The following is a 27,073-nucleotide window of genomic DNA, read 5'->3' as shown; positions in this document are numbered from 1 at the left end:
GTATAGTCTGAAGTCCGGGAGCCTGATTCCTCCAGCTCCATTTTTCTTTCTCAAGATTGCTTTGGCTATTCGGGGTCTTTTGTGTTTCCATAGAAATTGTGAAATCTTTTGTTCTAGTTCTGTGAAAAATGCCAGTGGTAGTTTGATAGGAATTGCATTGAATCTGTACATTGCTTTGGGTAGTAGAGTCATTTTCACAATGTTGATTCTTCCAGTCCAAGAACATGGCATATCTCTCCATCTATTTGTATCATCTTTAATTTCTTTCGTCAGTGTCTTATAATTTTCTGCATACAGGTCTTTTGTCTCCTTAGGTAGGTTTATTCCTAGATATTTTATTCGTTTTGTTGCAGTGGTAAATGGGAGTGTTTTCTTGATTTCACTTTCAGATTTTTCATCATTAGTGTATAGGAATGCCAGAGATTTCTGTGCATTAATTTTGTATCCTGCTACTTTACCAAATTCATTGATTAGCTCTAGTAGTTTTCTGGTAGCATCTTTAGGATTCTCTATATATGGTATCATGTCATCTGCAAACAGTGACAGCTTTACTTCTTCTTTTCTGATTTGGATTCCTTTTATTTCCTTTTCTTCTCTGATTTCTGTGGCTAAAACTTCCAAAACTATGTTGAATAAGAGTGGTGAGAGTGGGCAACCTTGTCTTGTTCCTGATCTTAGTGGAAATGCTTTCAGTTTTTCACCATTGAGGACAATGTTGGCTGTGGGTTTGTCATATATGGCCTTTATTATGTTGAGGAAAGTTCCCTCTATGCCTACCTTCTGCAGGGTTTTTATAATAAAAGGGTGCTGAATTTTGTCAAAAGCTTTCTCTGCATCTGTTGAGATGATCATATGGTTTTTCTCCTTAAATTTGTTAATATGGTGTATCACGTTGATTGATTTGCGTATATTCAAGAATCCTTGCATTCCTGGAATAAACCCCACTTGATCATGGTGTATGATCCTTTTAATGTGCTGTTGGATTCTGTTTGCTAGTATTTTGTTGAGGAGTTTTGCATCTATGTTCATCAGTGATATTGTCCTGTAGTTTGCTTTCTTTGTGGCAAAGAAGGAAGGAAGGATGCCACATTCATGTGCAGAACCTTTTATCTAAAATGACTTCACCTACTAGTGAAAGTGAGCAATTAGTGCCAATTAGGACTTAACCTAATTAGTTTAGCCATTCATTTTTAGGGAGGAATTAAGGGATAAGGTGGGTGAGGGTGGAAGACTGGAGCTTTTCCTTTCTCTGTATTCATCCAGTTTTAGTTCTTTCTGTTGATCCATTGGGTTTTTCAACTGAGGGCAAGTTTATCCTTCTTGGAGAATGAAATCATCAGAATATTAGGGAGAGCTGCTACCAGCTTTGTCTGAGCCCTTTCTCGATCTTTATTTCTGTCCTGTAGTTCTGTTAGAGAACATCAGCAGTTCAGCTGTTGTCTGGTATTGTCCCAAGAAACCTCTGAAATGAGTCAAGATGGACATTAGTTAAAGATACTCAAGACCATACTATATAGGCCCCCAATTCACCCCCCCATTTATTATTTTTTTAATTTAATTATTTTAAACTTATAAAAAAAATTTTTATTTTTTGACTGTGTTGGGTGTTCGTTGCTGCACGCAGGCTTTCTCTAGTTGCGGCGAGCGGGGGCACTACTCTTTGTTGTGGTGCACGAGCTTCTCATTGCAGTGGCTTCTCTTGTTGCGGAGCACAGGCTCTAGGCACGTGGGCTTCAGTAGTTGCAGCACATGGACTCAGTAGTTGGCCCTACAGCATGCGGGATTCAGTAGTTATGGCTCACGGGCTCTAGAGCACAGGCTCGGTAGTTGTGGTGCACAAGCTTAGCTGCTTCACGGCATGTGGGGTCTTCCTGGGCCAGGGTTCGAACCCGTGTCCCCTGCATTGGCAGGCGGATTCTTAACCACTGTGCCAACAGGGAAGTCTCCCCTTTTATTTTCATTTGTATTTTTTAAATTTTATTTTTCTTAATTGAAGTATAGTTGATTTACAAAGTTGTGCCAATCTCTGCTGTCCAGCAAAGTGACTGAGTTATACACATGTATACATTCTTTTTTTAATATTCTTTTCCATTGTGGTTTATCACAGGATATTGACTATAGTTCCCTGTGCTATACAGTAGGACCTTGTTGTTTATTCATCTTATATATAATAGTTTTCACCCACCTTTTAACTTCCCGTCTTGAATTCTAGCTGCATTGTCTAATCTGGTTCACCAGAAAGAGTTACACGTTACGTACTAATGACATCATAGTCCAAAAATTTGTTCCTGAGTGTCAAAATGTGAAGCAGCTCCACTTTCCAGAGTTGGGATCCTCCAGAATAAACTGAGGTCTCACAAATTGATTTCTTCTCCTACTGTTGCCACAGAATTTAAAGAGCCACACTGAAATCTTTTTCTTGGAAGAATTAAGACCCAGAAATATCTCCTCTCCAATTTTCTAACTCTATTTTGTCCCAGCCAAGGAGGTTCACTCAGGTGCATGGATGGTCTGCATTTTTTTAGCCACTGTAGCTTAGATTGTCTTCCATTGAACCTGGTGTCATTCCTTCAGCATCTTCAATGTTGGATTAATTCAACTTTGTCTATCACGTGATGTCCTTTTCCAGGAGTAGACAGAGAAAATGGTAAGGACAAAAGCAAATCTTGGTTTTTGTTTCTTTAAAAGTCAGTGGATCCATATTATTGATTTGGGCTTCATGTCCTAGAACTTAGCTCAGTTGCTAGAAATCTTCAATTAAGAAGGTATGCTTTTCATATCTTTGGGGAAAAAAAATCTCCCAATGTATTTTGCTACCTGTTGTTGAGATGGGCATCTGAAACACTTCTTTTTTTAAAAAATTAATTAATTTTATTTTTGTCTGCGTTGGGTCTTAGCTGTGTGTGGGCTTTCTTTATTTGCAGCGAGCAGGGCCTACTCTTTGTTGTAGTGCCTGGGCTTCTCATTGCCGTGGTTTCTCTTGTTGTGGAGCAACGGCTCTAGGCACGCGGGCTTTAGTAGTTGTGGCATGCGGTCTCAGTACCCGTGGCTCGCGGGCTCTAGAGTGCAGGCTCAGTAGTTGTGGCGCATGGGCTTAGTTGCTCCACGGCATGTGGGATCTTCCTGGACCAGGGTTCAAACCCGTGTCCCCTGCCTTGGCAGGCGGATTCTTAACCACTGCGCCACCAGGGAAGCCCTGAAACCTTTCTATCTTCTTGCTAAATTTACAAATTGGTGGTGGAGTTACCTTTATTTTGGAATCTATCCTAACATTTCCTTCCCTCCTCCTTAGGATCCACTTTGATGTATTTAAAGTGTTTTGCTTTCCATTTGCCCATTAACTTCTGCTTTTCTGGCATAACAATGCAGAATCTTAATTTTTAATTCTTCAGTGAGCTCTGTTCAGCATCTCAGCTTCTGCTGTCTCCTAATCGGGATGGCTGCCACATTTATGAGATGATTCATAGCCTGCTCTTTTTTTCCTCTGTGTTTTTTTTCCACAGATCTCCCAAGTCTTTATATTTTGCTCGTTTGGTTTTAGTTCCATACTGTGGTTGCTACTGATATGGTCTGGTTTGGAGTTTTGTAGGCCTTTGAAGTCTGCCTTTTAGGGAACACTCTACCTTTGCCCTGATATTTCTCTCTGCTGGGGAATTATCCCTAACAAAGTCCTGCACAGTGGATGGTGCTTTCTGACCTGTGCCCTGGGGGGCCTCTGCCACATGGTACTCCCTATCACCTTGCCTTCCCTCATCTTCAGAGTGTTTCAGGCCTTGAGTAAATTATGCTATTTCATAAACCACAGATGTAATCTTTCCTGCCACCTTTTTCTTCTGCAGCAGGCATACATATATGCCTTTTCTTTATCATTTCCCACCATCGTTCCCTGATCCATTTTAATTTGGCCCATCTGAGTTCAGAAATTTTAAGATATCTCTTAATTGGACCCAGTTTTTTTTCTCTTTATCACTGGCAAGTCAAATAGAGTTTTCCCAGTCAGTATATCTTCATTACTCATCTACTTTCTTTTGCTTTTGGGCCCAGATGTTTGCTCTGCTAACATAGCTGTCACTTATTATCACATAGTGGGAGATGAAGTCAATAAAGGTTGGATTTGTCCAAGGAATCCATTGATTGGATCAACCCTCATTAGCTTCATCGCCTTAATTAGGGTAATTCTACACAGGTGGTTTGCACACCCATCAGTCCAGCATCTCACCCAGACCCACACTCAATTTGCTTTGCTCCCACCTGGCTTTTTCTTTAGTGAATATTGTCTTCCTTGTCTCTTAGGCCATAGCAGCATGCCTTATACAGAGTAGCCTCTCAGTGATTATGTCTTAGTGATGAGATTGAGCAATATCTAGTTTTGTGAATTGAGAAGCATGTCATGGATTTAAAAATTCCTCTCACTGGTCTTTGCTACTTATGAAGGCAAACCATCATCATTTTGTTTATTCTGGAAAGCTGGTAGTCACAGGACGTGAAACTTGTCCAATATATACAGGTGATTTACTTGAGTTTGAGTTTTGTTATAACGAAGATACAAAATGTAATATAGTTGAATCCAAAGTTATTCTAAGGACACGTTTTAAGAAAACATTAGTAGTGCTAACTCTGTGCTAAAGAATATGGAAATTGTGGAATGAGGAATGAGGACGTGATCAAAATTTTATAATGTTACTATAAATGAAGAAAGGGAGCTTATGACTAATATGTTGTAAGTATAATAACCTTATTTAAACCATTTCCCACATATTGTGAGAGAGGGACAAAGCAAAGTTAAGATAATAAAAGACGTTTAAGGCAACAGTCTAACCCCAGCAGTAGAAATTGTCATATATCTATTTGATAGAATATTAAATGCTCTTTAGAAAGAATGGATACAGCTAGAGATGATCATACTAAGTGAAATAAGTCAGAAAGAGACAAATACCATATGATATTACTTATATGTGGAGTCTAAAATATGACACAAATGAACTTATCTACGAAACAGAAACAGACTCACAGACATAGAGAACAGACCTGTGGTTGCCAAGGGGGAGGGGGATGGGGGAGGGATAGATGGGGAGTTTGGGATTAGTAGATGCAAGCTATTACATATATTGAATAGAATGCATAAACAACAAGGTCCAACTGTATCGCACAGGGAACTATATTCAGTATCCTGAAATAAACTATAATGGAAAAGAATATAAAAAAGAATGTATATATATCTATAACTGAGTCACTTTGCTGTACAGCAGAAATTAACACAACATTGTAAATCAGCTGTACTTCAATTTAAAGGAAAAGAATTATGAAGGCCATGTAGAAATGCAGAAATGTGTTTGAGATGCTTTTGTATTTTACCATTTTCATTTAACATTGTTTAAGCTTGTAACCGTAAATGTTACATATGGATAAGCACTGGATAGAATATGCAGAAATAATCATTATTCTAAATTTATTTTGTGTATAAGTTACCAAAACAAACCTGATCTATTTTCATGATTTGCCTGGAATTTAAACTCTAGGTCATTTCTCTTTTCCCAGTTCCCAAGACCAGAAAGGAGCTCTTCCATTTAAGTAAGGGCCTTTGAGACGAGGGAGACCGGTGTGCTTGGAAGGGAGACAGGCCTTGGAAAGATGATGGGGGGGGGGGTGGGAAACTTTAAGGAAATTGACCTAAGGTTCTTGGATACAAGGAGGCAAGACCAGGAAGAGAACAGATAAGGATGGGAGCTACAAACCACTAAGGACTAAGCTTCCTTGCAGTTTCCTGTGGAGCCCTGATTATGGTCTCCATGTGCCAGTGAAAATCATCTGGGTGCTGTTTTGACATACCTACTGAGTCTTGCATTGGTGTATTCGTCAGTCATATTATCTAAAAGAAGTATTTGTGAACTCGGGCTTCAACTATATAGAGTGAATGTTTTTTATTTTTTTTTGTTATAAAGTCTAAATTACATTACTAAGAAGATGATTATTTGAATACAGGAATTGATATTCTGGTGAATAATGCCAGTGCTATTAGCTTGACTAACACATTGGAAACACCTACAAAGAAAGTGGATTTGATGATGAACATCAACACCAGAGGCACCTATCTTACGTAAGTTAAAGACCTGTGGGAGAGAGTGTTGCAGTGTTTTGTCAGAGAACTAGTTGTAAACAGATTTGAATAGGTTAGGAATACAGTTTAAAATCTAGTCAACCCTTATAAAGGCCTAAAAGTGCTCCAAGTCAGTAGGTAGTATTTTAAATAGTTTTATTCAGAGTGCCTTTTCTCTGTGATTCTAATAAAGACTAAAGTATAGCTCAAACATTTTCAAACATTTGCATGAGTAAATACATATATATATGCATACCAAGTCTTCTGGCAAACCTGCAGTAGTCTCTTCCTCTGAAAAACACTGGAGTTTTAGTTATGTAAATAACAAGAAGCTCATTATGAATCCCATTTTAATGTAATTGAAAAAGGCTAATGCTATCTTAGGCAGTGTCAGGGAAAATATCAAATATAGAATGAGAGCAAATGTAGTCCTGTTGTGTTCTGGATTGGTCAGACCTAGTCCACTCTTGTTTGTTTGTCCATTTGTTTATCTGTTTTTTTACCTTCGGGTTCTACCATTTTTCATGTGGATATAAGGGCAGATCAGCACAGAACTTTCTTATCTGCCTTATATGTACTTGTGTGTATCTGCCTTATACGTTTGCATAGAACAGGTGGTTAGGAACTTGGGCTTTGGAGGCAGACTCCTTTGAGGATTCAAATTTCACCCCCACCCTTCATGACTCACTATCTTCATGAGCTTGTACAAGTAACTTAAGCTCTTGCAGAGTCTGTTTTCTCATTTGTAAAATGGGGATAATAGAGAAGTATGTCATAAGATTGGTAATAAGGGTTAAATATAAAATTTGTCTTTAATTTTGAACTTTGCCCTTGGATATGTGTTTTTGGATCAGCAAAACTTGGCTCTGACAGTGTTAAACATTTTGTTTTTATTAGTTACCTATATTCATAATTTCATTAGCTGCCTACATGAAAAAAATCAGGAGATTTACACAAAAATCCCGATTTCTGGCTTTCTTGAAACATTGGCCACATAGAGACAGCGTTCCCACGTGGCAACAGTTAGCTACCATAGCCCAGTGGCAGAGTATCAACTGCGTTATCAGATGGGGACTGGGCACCATTGTCTCTGGATGCTGAAGGCAGGCTAAAAAGTTGCCACTTATCATTGTGCTTGCACTTTTCCTTCTTCTATTAAAGGAGAAAGTAAAATATTTCTCATACCCATGTCTCTATCTGAAGTGGGAAAATGAGACATATGCCAAGAGGGCCATATGTGCAAGTAAAATGGTTGAGAGCTTGCTTCTTTGTAGATGTGGGGCATATTTCTATAAATTCAGTGTGTAACCTATATTCCTCCTGAATGGGAACCATAGAGAATCAAACCATAGTAAGATCTGTGGCAAGCATATTGAAAAGATTATGGTGAAAAACTTAATGAACTAGAAAGAGGACTAACATTTCAATAGGTTTGTGTTTACTTTCAAATAAAATAAGCAATGCTGCTGTGTGATGCAGTTATGTGTTACAAGAAGAAATTATCTGGGCATCAAAATATTTTACAGCTGGTAACTTTGTGAAAGAATTTTGATTGAATGTAAACACTCATTTAAATAAGTGTTTAAAAATATAAACCTAACCAGGAATACTATTCCTGCTGAATTAAGGGTTAGAAGGGCATGATGCATGAAAAACTTAAATCATTTGTGGCCATTTCTATTATAGATGACGAAGCCACAGGAATAAATATTCCACCCACCCAGTTATATTTATTTATGGTGTCAGGATAATTTTGATGTGATTAAAGTTTTTTAGACTGGATACTCATGACATGAACATCAGGAAATGACTTGAGGATTGAGAAATGTTTTAGAAAATGTAATGTGGGTTTATCAAAAGTGGTAATCAGGACTTCCCTGGGGGCGCAGTGGTTAAGAATCTGCCTGCCAATGCAGGGGACACAGGTTCGAGCCCTGGTCCAGGAAGATCCCACATGCCGTGGAGCAACTAAGCCTGTGTGCCACAACTACTGAGCCTGTGCTCTAGAGCCCATGAGCCACAACTACTGAGACCGCGTGCCACAGCTACTGCAGCCCGTGTGCCTAGAACCTGTACTCCACAACAAAAAGAAGCCACTGCAATGAGAAGCCCGCACACCACAACAAAGAGTAACCCGTGCTCGCCGCAACTAGAGAATGCCTGTGCACAGCAATGAAGACCCAATGCAGCCAAAAAATTAATTAATTAATTAAAAAAATCCACCTACTAGTGCAGGGGACACGGGTTCGATCCCTGGTCCTGGAAGATCCCACATGCTGCGGAGCAACTAAGCCTGTGCACCACAACTACTGAGCCTGCGCTCTAGAGCCTGCGAGCCACAGCTTCTGAGCCCATGCACTACAACTCTGATGCCTATGTGCCTAGAGCCCATGCTCCGCAACAAGAGAAGCCACCACAATGGAAAGCCTGCACACCTCAACGAAGAGTAGCCCCGCTGGCTGCAACTAGAGAAAGCCCGCGCGTAGCAACAAAGACCCAATGCAGCCCAAAGTAAATAAAAAAAAAAAGTGGTATAGACAGTGTGGCTGTGATGGTCAAGGTTAACTTTAAACTTATACAAGTCTAAACTAATGTAGAAGTGTTTCACAGAGGTGTAGAAATTAAGTTTGTTCATTGTATTGTTCACTAGGAATAGCTCTTGCTAAAAAGTTGAAAACGGGCCGTTATGAATTCTAAGCATTAAATAGACTTCCGTGGTTTGAAATACAGACTATTCAGTGCTTTACTCATGTTGAATACAAAGTGACTGTCAGTTCTGTGACAAGGTTGTGTGGTTGTGGTGTACTGTTGTAGAGATTTTGTTTTTGATTAGAAAGAAATCAATTCTTTTTTGCCACCCAAGAGAAAATTCCTAACTCAGTTCCCAAGCAAAGATTGGGTCAAAGACTTGGCTTTATTAGCTGACATTATGACTTACGGAAACACAAGTATATGATTCTCATTGCTCATTCCTTGTGAAATTATGTCTTTGGAAAACCCATTTGTCAAGGATAATTTGTCCCCTTTCCTATAACAAGATCATTTTCCAAAAATGAAAGTGATGGCCTAAACTACACTCCTGTTTATAGATTTGTTCAGTTCAAAACAAAACCAAAAAATCCGATACAGGAAAATGAACTAACTTTAAAATTACCTTTATGAATGAAAACTATTTGTGCAGTTGAAGAACTACAAATGGAATACATAAGCTGTAGGGCACTAAGGTACTAAAAACTAAATATGAGTACGTTGGAATAATAGATCTACAAATATCTCAGGAATAGATACCCTGAAATAAAACCCTTTTTTATTTTTTTAATTTTTATTTTTTCGGTACGCGGGCCTCCCACTGTTGTGGCCTCTCCCGTTGCGGAGCACAGGCTCCGGACGCACAGGCTCAGTGGGCATGGCTCACGGGCCCAGCCGCTCCGCGGCATGTGGGATCCTCCCGGACCAGGGCACAAACCCGTGTCCCCTGCATCGGCAGGCGGACTCTCAACCACTGCACCACCATGGAAGCCCTAAAACCCTTTTTAAAAGCAAAGATTCTATTCACTGTTGAAAGTTCCTATATTTATTAACAGCTATTTTTAAAAATAAAATTTATTTATTTATTTATTTTGGCTGCATTGGGTCTTCGTTGCTACGCATGCGCTTACTCTAGTTGCGGTGAGCGGGGGCTACTCTTTGTTGCCATGCACGGGCTTTTCATTGCAGTGGCTTCTCTTGTTGTGGAGCACAGGCTCTAGGCGTACGGGCTTCAGTAGTTGCGACACGTGGGCTCAGTAGTTGTGGCACAGGGGCTTAGTTGCTCTGTGGTATGTGGGATCTTCCTGGACCAGGGCTTGAACCCGTGTCCCCTGCATTGGCAGGTGGATTCTTAACCACTGTGCCACCAGGGAAGTCCCTATTAACAGCTAATTTTAAATAAAATTGTTCCCAGTTAAAGGCATTTTACAATGCCAATTGAAAGACCTGACATTGACCTTTGAACCAAAAAAAGGGTGTCAGGTTTTTGGCCCTCTATGAAAGGCATACATTATAAAAGAGAAATTCATAATGAGACATTTCCATTTAAATTTTTGTTTTGTTTTTTATTTAGTGACACTCATTTCATTCACAGAAGATAAGTACAGATTGTTTTCTCAGGGAAGCCTGAGAAGCATCCTCAGGGAGAGAGTAGGGGAAGGCCCAAAGAACTGACCTATTTGGAGATTTCAGCAAGGATCTGGAGCTGCTTCCTGATCCCTGGTGCCCAGGGCCCTGTGGCCTGTGTCTTGTGTTCTAGTGGTTTAAAGAAACAGGGTTGGAAGACAGGAGGTAGAATGCAGATCCTGATTTGTATTTCTAAGTTTTAATTAAATATATAATCTCCAGTATTATATGTGTTTGTATCATGTTAAATGCTTATAGAAATTCAGTAATAAGGCTCAATTGTATTTCTGAACCGTTGCTCTTTCTTATACCCAGCTCACTTTATTCATTTACTCAAATGCCCTATAGGCCTTGGAGCTTACAACCCTGATTAAGTAAAATAATTCATGTGAAGGTAATAACTAATAAGTGCAGTGCCTAGCATACAGTAAGTTTCTAGTAAACTTAGCTCTTTTATTAAGCTCAAGGTATTAGTATCTAAGCGTGGTGCTAAGAATTTTCAATATAATGTGTAAGATAGGGCATGTTGCCGTGGAAAACGTACCTGATTAGGGTTAGTAACCCTGAGGGTTAGGCAAGCAAAGTGCAGGTGGAAAGGTTTTGTCTAATATATTAGAGAAGCTCATGTTTGTAATGTAAATGAAATGAACTCCTTCCCTTGAGTGTGAAATATGGTCTCATTGCTTGGAATAGGTTGTTTCCTGTTGATGCTTTGACGTGCAGCTTCACTGTTGTAATGACAAACAGCTGTAATATTGTTTGCCCTTCTCTACCTCACCCCGATAAGAGTGAAGCACCTTTGTAATAGAAAAACAATATGTACAAAAACCCTTTAGTGATATTGATTGTATTTGGTTTATAAACTTAAAAAGACATTGTAGATGGTAACAAGAATGTTGTACATTGGTAATAAAGGAACAGACTTAAGAAGAATGGACTAGTTTCAAGTCCTAGAAGTTATTGAATGTGAAATAAAACTAAAAACTAAAATTATTAAGCTACAATATGTTATTAAGCTATATACTATAGCTTAATAATTAAACATTTCCAAATATTGGACCTGTGTCTTTTGTAAAATAAATTATCTACCTTTTTGAAAGGGTTTAAAAAACAAACAACTAAATATTGCCTGCAAAGGAACATTGCATTGCATATTGGTACAAATTAAATTTGGTTATGTATTGGGAGTTCATGTATTAAATTACAGTTCCAGTGTGGTAGGAATACTATACCTACTAAGATGAAAAAGAATCAGAATATGTAATACTAATAATAGCAGTTGTTTATTTCATGTTTAATATATGCACTGTTCTAAGTATCTCATATGTATCATCTCATTTTAATCCCTTGGTCAATCCTAGATAGTAGCAGGTATTACCAACATTTACAAGTGAGAAAACTAAGAATTAGAATACTATATATTTTGCCCCAGATTACACAATGAAGGGCAGGAGGAGGATTTGAACCTAGGTCTGTCTGACTTGGAAGGATGTGGTTGAAGATAATCTAAGTTGGATTTAAGGCTAGTGTGCCACGGAATTGATTATTTTCATCAAGCAGATCATATTGTCAGGCCTTTATGCATAGCTTCAAAGGATGAATATTAGTTGCTTTTCCTATCTGCATTCCAGGTAAGTGGGGGAACAACAACAAAGAAAACCAACAGAAGTACCCTGCCGGTTATTGAACAAGTTCAGTTGCTCTGTAGAAGTAGTTTAAAATATAACTTAAGAAAGTAATGAAGCTGTTAGAAAGCTAGTAACTTGACTTGTGTTTTCTTTTGCTTTCAGATCTAAAGCATGCATTCCTTATTTGAAAAAGAGTAAAATTGCTCATATCCTCAATCTCAGCCCACCGCTGAACCTAAATCCACTGTGGTTCAAACAGCACTGTGGTAGGTGGTAGGATGAGGGGATGGCTTGTTTAGTCAGTTGGTTTTGTATTAAACCAGTATATCTATGATGTAATCACAATTTGTACATAGCGTTCAACATTAAATTTTCTATGCAGAAATTGATAGCATTTTGTAAGTAGATTCTTAATCTTTTATCTTTAATTTAAAAAATTGAGGTATAATTTACATTAAATAAAATGCACAGATGTTAGTGGTTCAGTCTGATGAGTTTTGACAAACGTATACACCTGTATAACCAATAATCAAATGGAGATATGGATATCCCTGTCCTAGAAAGCTCTCTCAAGTCCCAGTGGGTGTGTTTTATTGTATGTAACTTATTCTTCAGTAAAGTTGGTGAAAATGATCCATGGAATACTTTACCTTTCACAGAAAACTAGTGATTTAAGGTGAGTATGCTAAATAACAAGATTTATGTATAGGTGCCTCCTTTGAAATAGTTGTGTCAGATACTTATCCTTATTTCAACATAATTCAGTAAAATTTGGAAAGGAAGGCAGTTGAAGTAGGAACCCATAGAACAAAACCAAAAGGAGTTTTGTTTTAATAGACTAGGTTAAATGAATTTGCAACCTTTTGTTTATGTTTTACTAGTAGTAGTTTTCCTTTAAATGGTCACTTTCATTTTTTTAAAAAAGAAAAGGAAAAAAACCAGATTAAGAAACAATAATGTAACTTACTCCCATAATATTAAGAGAAGTGAAAGTTTATTACTGTCTTTTTTCTTTGAATCTAATATTAGGATGGAAGTATGTAAAAGTGGTTCATCCCTGATATATATAAAAACCATTTCCATAAAACTACAGTTACTTCTTTAAAAACTGTTCTTTTAAAAATAGTAAATTAAAATTATGTTTTGTATTATTATTAAATAATTCTGAAAAAATATATCGAGGAAGGAATAGTAATAGAAAGAAATTGGTTATTTAAATTCACAGATTAATTTCTTTCTTAATTAAATTCTTGGTGGTTTCTTTCAGCTTACACCATTGCTAAGTATGGTATGTCTATGTGTGTGCTTGGAATGGCAGAAGAATTTAAAGGTGAAATTGCAGTCAATGCATTGTGGCCTAAAACAGGTATGTACTTACAAAAAATCCATTTATTGGATTCTCATTTATTGTCTTTGACCCTCTTTGCTGGGTGGGGTGGGGTGCGAGTGAGTAGACTGTCAAAGGTAACCTCAGTCTGTCTGTTGGGAAAAAAATTCAACTTTTTATTGTGCATAAAAGGCCCTTTTCAGTCATCTTCTAGCTTTGACTTGATCTGCATGACTACTTGATTGCTGTACTAGAAACACTGAACCCAGGAACACTTGAAGAGTCTCATTAAAGCCAACAGGAAGCCATCTGCGTTTCCCTAACCTTTTTTCCATCACTATCTTTCGTACCTCAGAAAATTCTATAGATTCTCATACTTTTGTTTTCTCCTCACACATCCTAGCAAATGCTTCTTTACTTTCTGGTATTCTTACTACTTTGTCTTTTTTCTTTATGAAAAACCAACTTTTCTGTACTTTCACATGAGTTCTGAGTTCACAGAGTGCCTAGATCCCCTTTAGGTGACAGAATAACCTGCATATGGCTGGGTATGCAGCTTTAGAGTTAAGTGTATGATGGAAGCTGATGGGTGCAGGCTAGGGAATATGTTGTATAAACATGAGGGAAAGTCAGTAAAAATGACAGAAAGGGAAAGCTTGTCCTTGTGGGTTCTTATTCTCCACTTATATATCAAAACAGCTTAAAGGAAGTAAAAGAAAAGACAAACTATATCTATTATATGTTTTTTCATATATTTAATAGATAATGCCTGTGAAAAACCTTAACTACTTTCCTCTTAAATCTAAATGACAATCCTACCCCACAAAAGTATGATAAAGGGAAAATGTAGTGGGAATCACTTTTTCATTTTATGTATTTAACAGAACCTTTGTTGCACTAACATCAGTACTCCAACATGTAAATTAGTGTGACCCCTTTCCAAGGAAACTCCTTAGGGGTCAAACTGGTGTGTCTCCTCCTAGGACAGTGCCCTCCATTCAGTGGTCACTTAGGTGTTTTTTGAATGAATGATAATTTTGGATTCCCTTTGAAAGTATCTTCATATTCTTCATTATATTCCTTGAAACATACAGATTGCAGACTGGAATCTTTTCACTTATTTGAGGGTACAGGGGGTTTCTGAGAAGGTGACTGTTGAAACTTATGGCCTTGCTGTCCACCCTTTCCAATGACCAGGCAACTCCCCGGAGTGGAGCAGGTTGTTGGGGTGGCAGGCAGGCAGGACATGGAAGGAATGAGCAAGACATTGATTCTGTAAGAGGAGTAACTGAGAAGCTTGAAGGAGGTTATTCCCCTCTGGGCCAGAGGACAGAATGGGGCCAGTAGAGAGCATTGGAGGGAGAATTAATACTCAGAAGTTCCTGGAGAGAGCTCAGCCCATGGAGGATCTGAGGCCCTCACCTGGCTGATTCAACAGGTGAGAAAAGTAGTTCCTACCCTTAAGGCTGAACAGTGAGGAGACCAGGGAGAATTCTCCTTTAGGCCTCCAAATGGATTCAGTAACTGGTACATCTGCTGTATTACCCACCCGTGGGGCAGAGACCGCTCCACTTGCCCCTGCTGCCAAGGTTGCCGTTGTTTAAATTATCTAAGGGTGAATAGAGCGGTGAAAAGACAAAAAGTGCTGTGCAGCTAAGGCGATCCAATGTCCAGACACAGGAAGAATCAACAAACACTGCTGTCTGTTAGAAGAACACTTAATTCAGTATTTTTGCAAGTTATGATAGCCCTAGAGGTACTCTTGAACGGAACTGCCACATATAGCAGTGTGAACTGTACCCAGAGTTGTAGCTTAGAAACAAATGATGGATTTCTTTTTCTTCCTATCTGCTGTATACTAGGTGAGGAGATTTCCTCAGCTCCAGGCAGTAGTGAAAGACCTAATGGTCTATGGTATTGAAGCTGGGAGAACAAGGGGCTGTGGGTGAGAATTTATGGAGCCCTGGGGTATGTTGCTAATGCAACTCTTAGGAAAATTTAGCCGTTGCAGCCAGCTCTCTAGCCACTATCTTTCTTTTCTCATAAGAACTCCAGGAATTAAAAAAAAATTTTAAATGAAATATAGTTGATGTACAATATTATGTTAGTTGCAGGTGTACTGCATAGTGATTTGACATTTGCATACATTGTGAAATGCTCACCACGATAAGTCTAGTAACCATCTGTCTCCATACAAAGTTATTACAGTATTAGTGACCATATTCCTTATGCTGCATATTACATTCCTGTGGCTTAGTTATTTTATAACTGGAGGTTGTACCTCTTAATCCCTTTCATGTATTTTTCCCCACCCTTCACCCCACTCTCCTCTGGCAACCACCTGTTTGTTCTCTGTATCTATCAGTCTGTTTTCATTTTGTTTTGTTTGTTTATTTTGTTTTTCAGATTCCACATATAAGTGAGATCATATGATATTTGTCTTTGTCTGACATTTCACTTAGCATAATAGTCTCTAGATCCATCCATGTCACAAATGGCAAGATTTAATTTATTTAATGGCTGAGTAATGTTCCATTTTGTGTGTGTGTGTGTGTGTGTGTGTGTGTGTATCACCACATCTTCTTTATCCATTTATCCATCAATGGACATTTAGGTTGCTTCCATATCTGGGTTATTGTCAATAATGCTGCAGTGAACATTGGTGTGCATATATATTTTTGAATTAGTGTTTTTGTTTTCTTTGGGTAAATACCCAGAAGTGAAATTACTGGATCATATGGTAGTTCTATTTTTAATTTTTTAAGGAGGAATCAATTTTTTAAAATTCCATCTGAAGTTTGACTAAGATTCTTTATGCCCTGACCTACTGTGGGATCAGAACCATGATTTATTGCTTCTTCGTTTCCCTTATGTTACTGTAGCAGACACAATTCTTTTAAGATTTTCTGGAGAGTGATATTCATTGCAGTGAGGCAAAGATGAGAGTGAAAAAACTGCTTCTACAATACTTTTCAAACTACATGTCAAGACTCATTGGTGAGTCATGAAATCAATTTAGTGAGGCACGAAATCAATTTAGTGGATTGTGAAATCTACTAGGTAGCAGCCAGAATTCTGTTGTTGTTTCATTTTATTTCTAATTGAATAAAATAGAAAATATTAGAGAGCATTGCATATAGTAAGAGTCAATGTTGTTTCATAAACTTTTTTCATATATAAATGTCATATATAAGTGAAATAGGTATATGTTTGTGAGTGTATATGTGTAGGTATTATGTGTTTTTAGTCATGCTGATAAAAAGTGTTACTTGTGAATCACAGTAAAAAAGTTTAAAAGCTCACACTTTATTGTGCCTCTTTTTTTTCAACTTCTTTTCCTTCTCTCATCCTTTCTCAACCTCCTCCCCCTGCCTTAATCATTGCTGTTACCAGAGTTGATAGATAGTGAGAGTCAGGCAGTTAGAAAGGGAGGTCTCTGAGATAAAGTCTGAGCATAGTGTTTCCCTCTTGGTACCTCTATTATGTTACTTGACGCTTTATATTCATTCATCTTCCAAACATTTTTATATGCCAGGCACAGTTCTCTGTGCTATTTATTCATTATGTACTCAACAGATAATTTATTAAGTATCTACTATGCACAAGGTACCTGGGGGTACGAAGATGAATGTGATGCAGTCCTTACCTTCAGAGAGTTTACCTCTCAATGCGAGAGATGAAAGAGTTTGTTGCCATCATTTACACTTTGTCCTTCTTTCCTTGCCTCCACTCCTCTAATCTTTAGGTCTTTGGGATTCTGGGGTAACAAAGTGAGAAGAAGCCTGGTCTAACGCTAAAAATTTGAGATTTTATTCATCGGCAGATATTTGCTGGACACCTATTATGTGCTAAGCTCTGTTCTAGTTGCTTAAGGTACATCAGAGAACAAACTGGACAAGAATATGTGCCATTATGGAACTTATAGTATAATTGGGAGAGACACAACAGACATTTAACTTAATGAATAACAAACTATGTAATATGCTAGAAGGTGATAATACTATGGAAAAAGTAGAAGAAGGTAAGGGAGATTAGAAGGCTCAGGTGTTAGGGCGGATAAGTTGCAATTTTAAATAGGGTAGAAAGGTTTAGCCTTTTTGAGGTGACATTTGAGTGTAGAAGTCTTCAAGTAAGGAGGTGATGGAGTTCACCTTGGGGGTGTGTTAGTCAATGGGGTATTTGAGGGAAAAGCATTGAAGACAGAAGACATAGGCCCTTGAAAGGTCCTCTGAGGTGAGCCTGCTTGGCAATGATGAAAGAGCAGGCAGAAGGCCAGTGTGGCTGGAGTGAGGGGAGAGTGGTAGGAAGTGAGGAGATGATGCTTATGAGGAAATGGTCAGATGTTGTAAGGGTCTTGCCAAGACTTGGGTTTTTACTCTATGAGTGAAATGAGGAGCTTTTGCAAGGTTTTGAGCAGAGGAGGGGCCTGATTCTTTTAAATTTGTAAAAGAATCTCTCTGGCTGCTCTGCTGAGAATAGATTCTCATAGGGCAAAAGGAGAAATAGGGAGACCAGTTTAGAGGCTATTGGAGTAACCTAGGCACAGATATTAGTAGCTGTGACCAGGGTGATAGCAGAGGCAGAGAGTGGTCAGATTCTGATATTTTTTGCAGTTAGTACCAACAAGATGTGCTGATGGATTAGATACAGGATATAAGACAAAAAGAAGAGCCAAGGATGACTCCAAAATTACTTTGGCTTTAGTAACTGGAATAATGGAGTTGCCATCAACTGAGATGAGGGAATGCTACAGACAAGGGAGGTTGGGGAACAAATTCAGTTTGGGGTATTGTGATTGAGCATCCAAGTGGAGATGGTCAGTAAGCACTTGGGTTTGGAAGTCTGGGGGTCATGAGGGAGGTCCAGGCTGGAGATGGAATTTGTGGATTTTCAGCATATAGATGGCATATAGAGTCACAAGGCTAGATGATGTCAGCTAGAGAGTGAATAGAAGAAGAGAAAGTATCATTGGCAATTGCAATGTTAAGAGGTTGGGAAGAAGAGGAAAAAAATCCACATAGGAGAGTAAGGTAGGAAGAAAATCAAAGAGTATGATGTCCTGAAAGCCAATTGGAGAAAGTGTTTCAAGGAAGAAGAGAAGTGATCGGTTGTGTCAAATGCCGCTCATAGCTCTTACAAGATGGGGACTGACCACTAGATTTAGTAATCTGGACATCTCCTTCATAGCACTTACAACATTTGAAATTAAATTGCTGATTTTATAACTATAATTGTTTAATGTCTTCTTTTGGGGGGCTGTGTCGGGTCTTCATTGTGGCATGCAGGATCTTCACTGCGGCATACTGGATCTTCGTTGAGGCATGCGGGATCTTCGTTGAGGCATGAGGGATCTTTCGTTGCGGTGCGTGGGCTTCTCTCTAGTTGTGGCGTGTGGCCTTCTCTCTAGCTGCGGCGTGCGGGCTTCTCTCTAGCTGTGGCGTGTGGGTTTTCTCTCTCTGGTTGTGGTGCGGGCTCCGTAGCGTGTGGGCCCTGTAGTTTGTGGCATGCAGGCTCTTTTGTTGAGGCGCATGAGCTCAGTAGTTGTGGTGTGTGGGCCTAGTTGCCCCGCAGCATGTGGGATCTTATTTCCCTGACCAGGGATCGAACCCGCGTCCCCTGCATTGCAAGGCAGATTCTTCAACACTGGACCACCAGGGAAGTCCCTGTTTAATGTCTTTCTTGCTAGAAAAGCTTCTTGAAGGTAGAGACAGTATCTGTTTTGTTCATTTTATTATAGTCATTGTAGACATTAAATAAGTATTTTATGAATGAATGAAAGTGCAGTATGATTTCCTTCTACCTAGGTCCAAGATAGGCATTCTGAACAAAGCTTATATAAGGAAGGGGGAGAACATTGTATGACAGGGAACGTGGAGGACAGTATCAGGATTGGAAGAAGAAATCAGCTCACTGCTGAGACTTTGCTTTAGCTTAGAGATGTTCATTTTAGATTGACTAGACATCTTGGAACCATTGGTATCATTTGGGTCCTAGATTTGTATAGCATAGTGAATTCAGTTGACGGTCATGTTCCATATGATACACGGCATAATGAATTATGTACAGGATACTTTTAAAACGTAACAAGAGGGCCATGTATTTCAGATGAAAGGTTAGGAAAGGTTGTTTTCTAATGGAACAATTGAAATGAGACCACAAGAGAATATTGGAGTTAGCAAGAAGGAGACTGGGCAAGGCATTCCTGGCGGAGCGAACAAAAAAGGCTGCAGTATGGGACAATACCATGTGTTTGGTGGAACTACAAGGGGTTTAATATACTGTACCCATGATGGGCTGTGGGCTATTTATTTCCCTCTGAACTTGAGGATCTGCAAATGGGTTCATATTGGCCTGAACGTTGGCGGGGGGTATGAGGTTGTGGGGAAGATGGACAAACTAAGCCCAAGGGGCTTGATTGCCGAGTTTGGGAGCTTGAATTTATTCAGCGGAGAGCCACTTTAGAATTTTAGAAGCAGGAGAACAGTAAGAAGAAGAAAGAAAAGAGGAGCAGTGGTTTGTTGATGAGGTTTAGGAAGTTTAATTTGGCATCTGAATATAGGATGACTTGTAAGTTTGTGGAAAGAGGAGGCAGGAAACCTAGCTAGAATATTGCATTATTCATGATGGAGGCAATGAGAATGGATTTGAGACGGTGTTCATGCTCCTGGCTGTCTGGGAGGCCTCTATTTTAAAAACACATGTCTTCTTTCTGGACTGAGTAGAGTGGTTCTTTCTTTATGCTTGCTGGAACCAGAAGCAATCTCCCAACATTACTGCCCTTCCAGGAAGAGGAGATTTATTGCACTTAATGAAATGAGTACGGTGTGACATATATTATCTACAATCAAAACAGTGTCCTGGTCCACACTTTTCGTCCTCCCTGGCTCGGTGTTCCTTCTCTACACTGGCTACGTTACCCCTTCTGGGTCTAGAACTTTCAAGCCAGTGAATTCAACACATCCAGAAAACGGACTAGAAAGCATGCCTTTAGTAGTTCCACAACATGAGGATCTCAAGCACCCGACTATGTCACCTTCAAAACTATAATTTTCTCATTTTACAAAACCCATTTCATAGTTTCTGCTGACGTGGAGGGTGGGGAGGGGAGGAGGGATGAGGGCTGCTATTGAAAATGCCTGCTGCGTCTTGCGTCTGGATTGGTCAGAACAAGTGTGGTAGAAGAGGAAAGTCCACTTTCGTTTTTAAATATTTATTTATTTGGCTGTGTTGGGTCTTAGTAGCTGCACACGGGATCTTCATTACCACGTGCGGGATCCTCATTGCAACATGTGGGATATTTTTTTAGTTGCGGCATGCGGGACCTTTAGTTGCAGCATGTGGGATCTAGTTCCCTGACCAGGGATTGAACCCAGGCCCCCTGCACTGGGAGTGTGGAGTCTTAGCCACTGGACCACCAGGGAAGTCCCAAAGGTCCACTTTTGGATAGGTTTCATGTGAGCTGGGGTGGGGAGTCTGGAACTGGTGGCTCCTGAACTTGGCAATGGCAGTGGAGAGGAAGATGACAAAAGCATCACAGAATAGCTGCAGTCCTCTGTCACCTGGACCACATTACATGTAGACGTGGGAACTCAGCTAACCAGGGAGGTCAAGGTGACAGGGTGGCAGCTGGCCTCTCTTGGTACTAGAAACCAAAACTGGTTTCTGTTTTTCAAGGGACCTACTTACCAACAAGGTTAAGCAGTTTATACCGTATTTCACTGATTCTGAGATGCCCATGTTTTCACATTTTTACATCTTTGATATCAGGTCGCTCTTACAGTTGATGATATATTGTAGTTTAATTGGCAGGGTTTTTTTCCTCATTGGTACACTGTTTTCTTTTTTAATTAATTAATTTATTTAGGCTGCGTGGGATCTTTGTTGCTGCGCGCAGGCTTTCTCTAGTTGTGGCGAGCGGGGGCTACTCTTCATTGCGGTGCACAGGCTTCTCATCGCAGTGGCTTCTCTCGTTGCGGAGCACGGGCTCTACGCGCATGGGTTTCAGTAGTTGCAGCACATGGTGTCAGTAGTTGTGGCTCATGGGCTCTAGAGCGCAGGCTCAGTAGTTATGGGTGCATGGGCTTAGTTGCTCCGCGGCATGTGGGATCTTCCCGGACCAGGGGTCGAAACCATGTCCCCTGCATTGGCAGGCGGATTCTTAACCAGTGTGCCACCAGGGAAGTCCCTGTCAGTGGTACACTTTATAATCAGTGGTATCTTCGGTTCAGTGTGTACATACAAGAATGTACGTGTGGGGGCTTCCCTGCTGGCGCAGAGGTTAGGAATCTGCCTGCCAATGCAGGGGACACGGGTTCGAGCCCTGGTCCAGGAAGATCCCATGTGCCGCGGAGCAACTAAACCTGTGCGCCACAACTACTGAGCCTGCACTCTCTAGAGACTGCGAGCCACAACTACTGAGCCCGCGTGCTACAAGTACTGAAGCCTGCGCGCCTAGGGCCTGTGCTCCACAGCAAGAGAAGCCACCGCAATGAGAAGCCCGCACACCACAATGAAGAGTAGCCCCATCTTGCCGCAACTAGAGAAAGCCCGCATGCAGCAACAAAGACCCAACACAGACAAAAATAAATAAATAAATAAAATAAATTTATTAAAAAAAAAAAAAGAGTGTACGTTTGTGTGTGGGTACAGAGAACAGAGTAGTGGGTACCGGAGGGGAAAGGGAGGAGGAGGGTGAAGTAAGTAAAGAGGATCAACTATATGGTGATGAATGGAAAGTAAACTTAATGGTGAGCATACTATAGTGTATACAGAAGTCCAAATAAAATGTTAAACACATGGAACGTCTATAATTTTTTAAAATTTATTTATTTTTATTTTTTGGCTGCGTCTGGTCTTAGATGCGGCATGTGGGATCTTCGTTGAGGCATACGGGATCTTTTTCATTACAGTGGAACACCAGGAAGTCCCAAAACATCTATAATATAATAAACAAATTTATTTAAGATGTTATGGAAAAACCCGAACGAACCTTTTGGCCAACCCAGTAAATTTTTTAAAAGATATTTTGAAAAGTCTGGGAATGAATGGCAGTAATAGTGGCACAACATTGTGAATGTACTTAATGCCAAAGAACTGTACACTTAAAAATCGTTAATCTGGGACTTCCCTGGTGGTCTAGTGGTAAAGAATCTGCCTTCCAGTGCAGGGGACGCGGGTTCGGTCCCTGCTCAGGAAACTAAGATCCCACATGCCACGGGGCAGCTAAGCCCGTGCGCCACAACTACTGAGCCTGCACGCCTCACCTACAGAGCCCATGCGCTCTGGAGCCTGCGTGCCACAATGAGAGAGAGAAAACCCGCATGCCACAACTAGACAGAAGCCTGCACACCACAAGTAGAGAGAACCCAGCACACAGCAAGTGGAGAGAAGCCCGCACACCGCAACGCAAGATCCCGCGTGCCACAACAAAGATCCAACACAAGCAAAAATTAAAAAAAAAAAAAAAAAATCAATTAAAAACAAAACTCTTGGCTAGTTAAGCCAAATGTTTTAACAAAAAGGTTAACCTGAAAGAAAACCAATAAAATGCACCCAAGTCATCAAAAAGAATGGTTAAAATGTATATACATGTGGTAAAAAATGGTTAAAATACATACTTATCTCCACAATAAAATACTTAAAAAAAGAAAAGCGGAAATTATTTCTTGTGCTTAGAAAACATAAAGAAATTTATTCACATACTTTTCCAAATTTCCAATAAAACAAGCTATAATCAGGGACTTCCGTGGTAGTCCAGAGGTTAAGACTTTGCCTTCTAATGCAGGGGGTGCAGGTTCAATCCCTGGTGGGGGAGCTAAGATCCCACATGCCTCATGGCCAAAAAAACAAAACATAAAACAAGCAATATTGTAACAAATTCAATAAAGACTTTAAAAAAATGTTCCTCAATCAAAAACATCTTTAAAAAAAAAAAGCTGTAATCAGGAGAATCACTCAAAAGGTAACAGATACTTTTCCAATTATTTCTTAATAAGACTTAAGTTTTAGGGCTACTTTTAGGATTCTTGTGATCCGGGGTGTATTACAAATCTTGAATATATATATATTTTTTTCCAGAAATCATCAGGGAATTTGACTTGATTGATCATGTTGTTAATCTGTTTTTATTGTAAGTCTTATCGCCTGTTGGGTTGGCCTGTTCACATCGTAGAAACTTTGTTGAGAATAACTGTTTGGCTCATTTCCTGATTTGGGGGGTTTATTTGTGCCTTCTTTGTATTTTCCGTAGAAAGGTCATTAAAGTAACAGTAGGTTGTCTGGGAATACCATTCTTGTTCTTACATTGTGTGTGTGTATGGATGTACACACACATACATGACATGTATATACTTACATGGCATATTCTTAATTAATAATTTTTAAGAATTTGCATGCCATTCATGTAGTCTACAGTGAGACTGGAGTGTGTATGTATACATATAGTCTCATTGTAGACCATACTGAAATATTTACAGAAAAATTCTGCAGTTTATGCGAGTAAGATGATAACTGAACTCAAAACTGTTGATTAACAAAGTATGCCCATTAGTCACATGGTGGCTAAAAGCCTGGCTCTGGAGTCAAGCAGCCACATGTTTGAATTCTAGCTCCTGTAACCTTGGACAAGTTACTTAACCCCTCTGTGCCTGAGTACTGTCATCTGTAAAATGAGGATAACAGTACATACCTCATGGAATTCATTCAGATAATGTACGTAAAGTATGTAGCAGCATGCCCAGCACAGGACACACATAATAAATGTTAGCTATGTTTTTTGTGTTTTTTTGGCTGGGTTGGGTCTTCATTGCTGCGTGCGGGCTTTCTCTACTTGTGGCGAGCAGGGGCTACTCTTTGTCGCGGTGCGTGGGCTTCTCACTGTGGTGGCTTCTCTTTTTGCAGAGCACAAGCTCCAGGTGCACAGGCTTCAGTAGTTGTGGCTCGTGGGCTCTAGAGCGCAGGCTCAGTAGTTGTGGCACATGGGTGTACTTGCTCAGCAACATGTGGGATCTTCCCAGGCCAGGTCTCAAACCCATGTCCCCTGCATTGGCAGGCAGATTCTTTTTTTTTTTTTTAAACATCTTTATTGGAGTATAATTGCTTTAAAATGGTGTGTTAGTTTCTGCTTTATAACAAAGTGAATCAGTTATACATATGTTCCCATATCTCTTCCCTCTTGTGTCTCCCTCCCTCCCACCCTCCCTATCCCACCCCTCTAGGTGGTCACAAACCACCTAGCTGATCTCCCTGTGCTATGCGACTGCTTCCCACTAGCTATCTATTTTACATTTGGTAGTGTATATATGTCCATGCCACTCTCTCACTTTGTTACAGCTTACCCTTCCCCCTCCCCATATCCTCAAGTCCATTCTCTAGTAGTTCTGCGTCTTTATTCCCGTCTTGCCCCTAGGTTCTTCATGACCATTTTTTTGTGTGTTTTTAGATTCTATATATATGTGTTAGCATATGGTATTTGTTTTTGTCTTTCTGACTTACTTCACTCTGTATGACAGACTCTAGGTCCATCCACCTCACTACAAATATCTCAATTTCGTTTCTTTTTATGGCTGAGTAATATTCCATTGTATATATGTGCCACATCTTCTTTATCCATTCATCTGATGATGGACACTTAGGTTGCTTCCATGTCCTGTCTATTGTAAATAGAGCTGCAATGGACATTTTGGTACATGACTCTTTTTGAATTATGGTTTTCTTGGTATATGCCCAGTAGTGGGATTGCTGGGTCATATGGTAGTTCTATTTTTAGTTTTTTAACGAACCTCCATACTGTTCTTCATAGTGGCTTTGTCAATTTACATTCCCACCAACAGTGCAAGAGGGTTCCCTTTTCTCCACACCCTCTCCAGCATTTATTGTTTCTAGATATTTTGATGATGGCCATTCTGACTGGTGTGAGATGATATCTCATTGTAGTTTTGATTTGCATTTCTCTAATGATTAATGATGTTGAGCATTCTTTCATGTGTTTGTTGGCAATCTGTATATCTTCTTTGGAGAAATGTCTGTTTAGGTCTTCTGCCCATTTTTGGATTGCATTGTTTGTTTTTTTGTTATTGAGCTGCATGAGCTGCGTGTAAATCTTGGAGATTAATCCTTTTGTCAGTTGCTTCAGAAAGTAGGCATAGAGGGGACTTTCCTCAACATAATAAAGGCCATATATGACAAACCCACATCCAACATCATCCTCAATGGTGAGTAACTGAAACCATTTCCACTAAGATCAGGAACAAGACAAGGTTGCCCATTCTCACCACTATAATTCAACATAGTTTTGGAAGTTTTAGCCACAGCAATCAGAGAAGAAAAAGAAATAAAAGGAATCCAAATTGGAAAAGAAGAAGTGAAACTGTCACTGTTTGCAGATGACATGATACTCTACAAAGAGAATCCTAAAGATGCTACCAGAAAACTACTAGAGCTAATCAGTGAATTTGGTAAAGTAGCAGGATACAAAATTAATGCACAGAAATCTCTGGCATTCCTATACACTAATGATGAAAAATCTGAAAGTGATATTAAGAAAACACTCCCATTTACCATTGCAACAAAAAGAATAAAATATCTAGGAATAAACCTACCTAAGGAGACAAAAGACCTATGTGCGAAAATTATAAGACACTGATGAAAGAAATTAAAGATGACACAAATAGATGGAGAGATATACCGTGTTCTTGGATTGGAAGAATCAACATTGTGAAAATGACTATACTACACAAAGCAATCTATAGATGCAGTGCAATTCCTATCAAACTACCAATGGCATTTTTTACAGAACTAGAACAAAAAATCTTAAAATTTGTTTGGAGACACAAAAGACCCCAAGTAGACAAAGCAGTCTTGAGGGAAAAAAAAACGGAGCTGGAGGAATCAGACTCCTGGACTTCAGACTATACTAGAAAGCTACAGTAATCAAGACAATATGGTACTGGCACAAAAACAGATATATAGATCAATGGAACAGGATAGAAAGCCCAGAGATAAACCCACGCACATATGGTCACCTTATCTTTGATAAAGGAGGCAAGAATATACAGTGGAGAAAAGACAGCCTCTTCAATAAGTGGTGCTGGGAAAACTGGACAGGTACATGTAAAAGTATGAAATTAGAACACTCCCTAACACCATACACAAAAATAAGCTCAAAATCGATTCAAGATCTAAATGTAAGGCCAGACACTATCAAACTCTTAGAGGAAAACATAGGCAGAACACTCTATGACATAAATCACAGCAAGATCCTTTTTGACCCACCTCCTAGAGAAATGGAGATAAAAATAAACAAATGGGAGCTAATGAAACTTCAAAGCTTTTGCACAGCAAAGGAAACCATAAACAAGACCAAAAGACAACCCTCAGAATGGCAGGTGGATTCTTAACCACTGTGCCACCAGGGAAGTCCCTGCTATTTTTTATTAATAAGCTACCACGTTAAGAGTGAGGCCAGAGCTCTTGCGCTATTGGTAAAGTAAAAAAAATTATTCCTAGTAAAGGAATTTTAGTTACAATATGGAGAAGTATCTTCTATTTAAATGCTATTAGGAAATTCCCCAAGTTAATGTGCACTCTTTGAAAGAGCGATGTGTGCTAGGATGTAATTGCTGTGAATGTAGGGACTTTTTGTCTGTTTTGTCCACTCATCTGCTCCAATACCTCCAAGAGTGCCTCCTTTTTTTGTAAGGCTCAATAACTATTTGTTGAATGAGTGAAAAGGGTCAGTGGCTCTTAAAAGCTATATACTTTTCATCTTGTGGACTGAAATGTGTAAGTTATTCCAGTATGTAATGATTTCAGGATGGTTTAATAGTGGAATGGAGAGTTTATCTAAATTACTAGAAACTCTGACAC

At 39.4% G+C, this 27,073-nt stretch overlaps 1 protein-coding gene across 1 annotated transcript in view; it reads left to right on the top strand.

Annotated features, from left to right (window-relative positions):
- HSDL2 (hydroxysteroid dehydrogenase like 2) overlaps nt 1–27,073 on the top strand; it is an 88,001-nt gene that overhangs the window by 20,095 nt on the left and 40,833 nt on the right. Inside the window, exons 4-6 of the mRNA XM_082655714.1 lie at nt 5,983–6,097; nt 12,043–12,146; nt 13,148–13,246. Of these exons, the coding sequence (XP_082511840.1) occupies nt 5,983–6,097; nt 12,043–12,146; nt 13,148–13,246 (318 nt within the window). The remainder of the gene's footprint in view (nt 1–5,982; nt 6,098–12,042; nt 12,147–13,147; nt 13,247–27,073) is intronic.

Source organism: Grampus griseus, assembly GCF_964374135.1.
Source record: "Grampus griseus genome assembly, chromosome: 6".
Classification (NCBI taxonomy): domain Eukaryota; kingdom Metazoa; phylum Chordata; class Mammalia; order Artiodactyla; family Delphinidae; genus Grampus; species Grampus griseus.
Note: the sequence above shows the minus strand (reverse complement) of the source record. Positions and strands in the feature narration are given on the sequence as shown.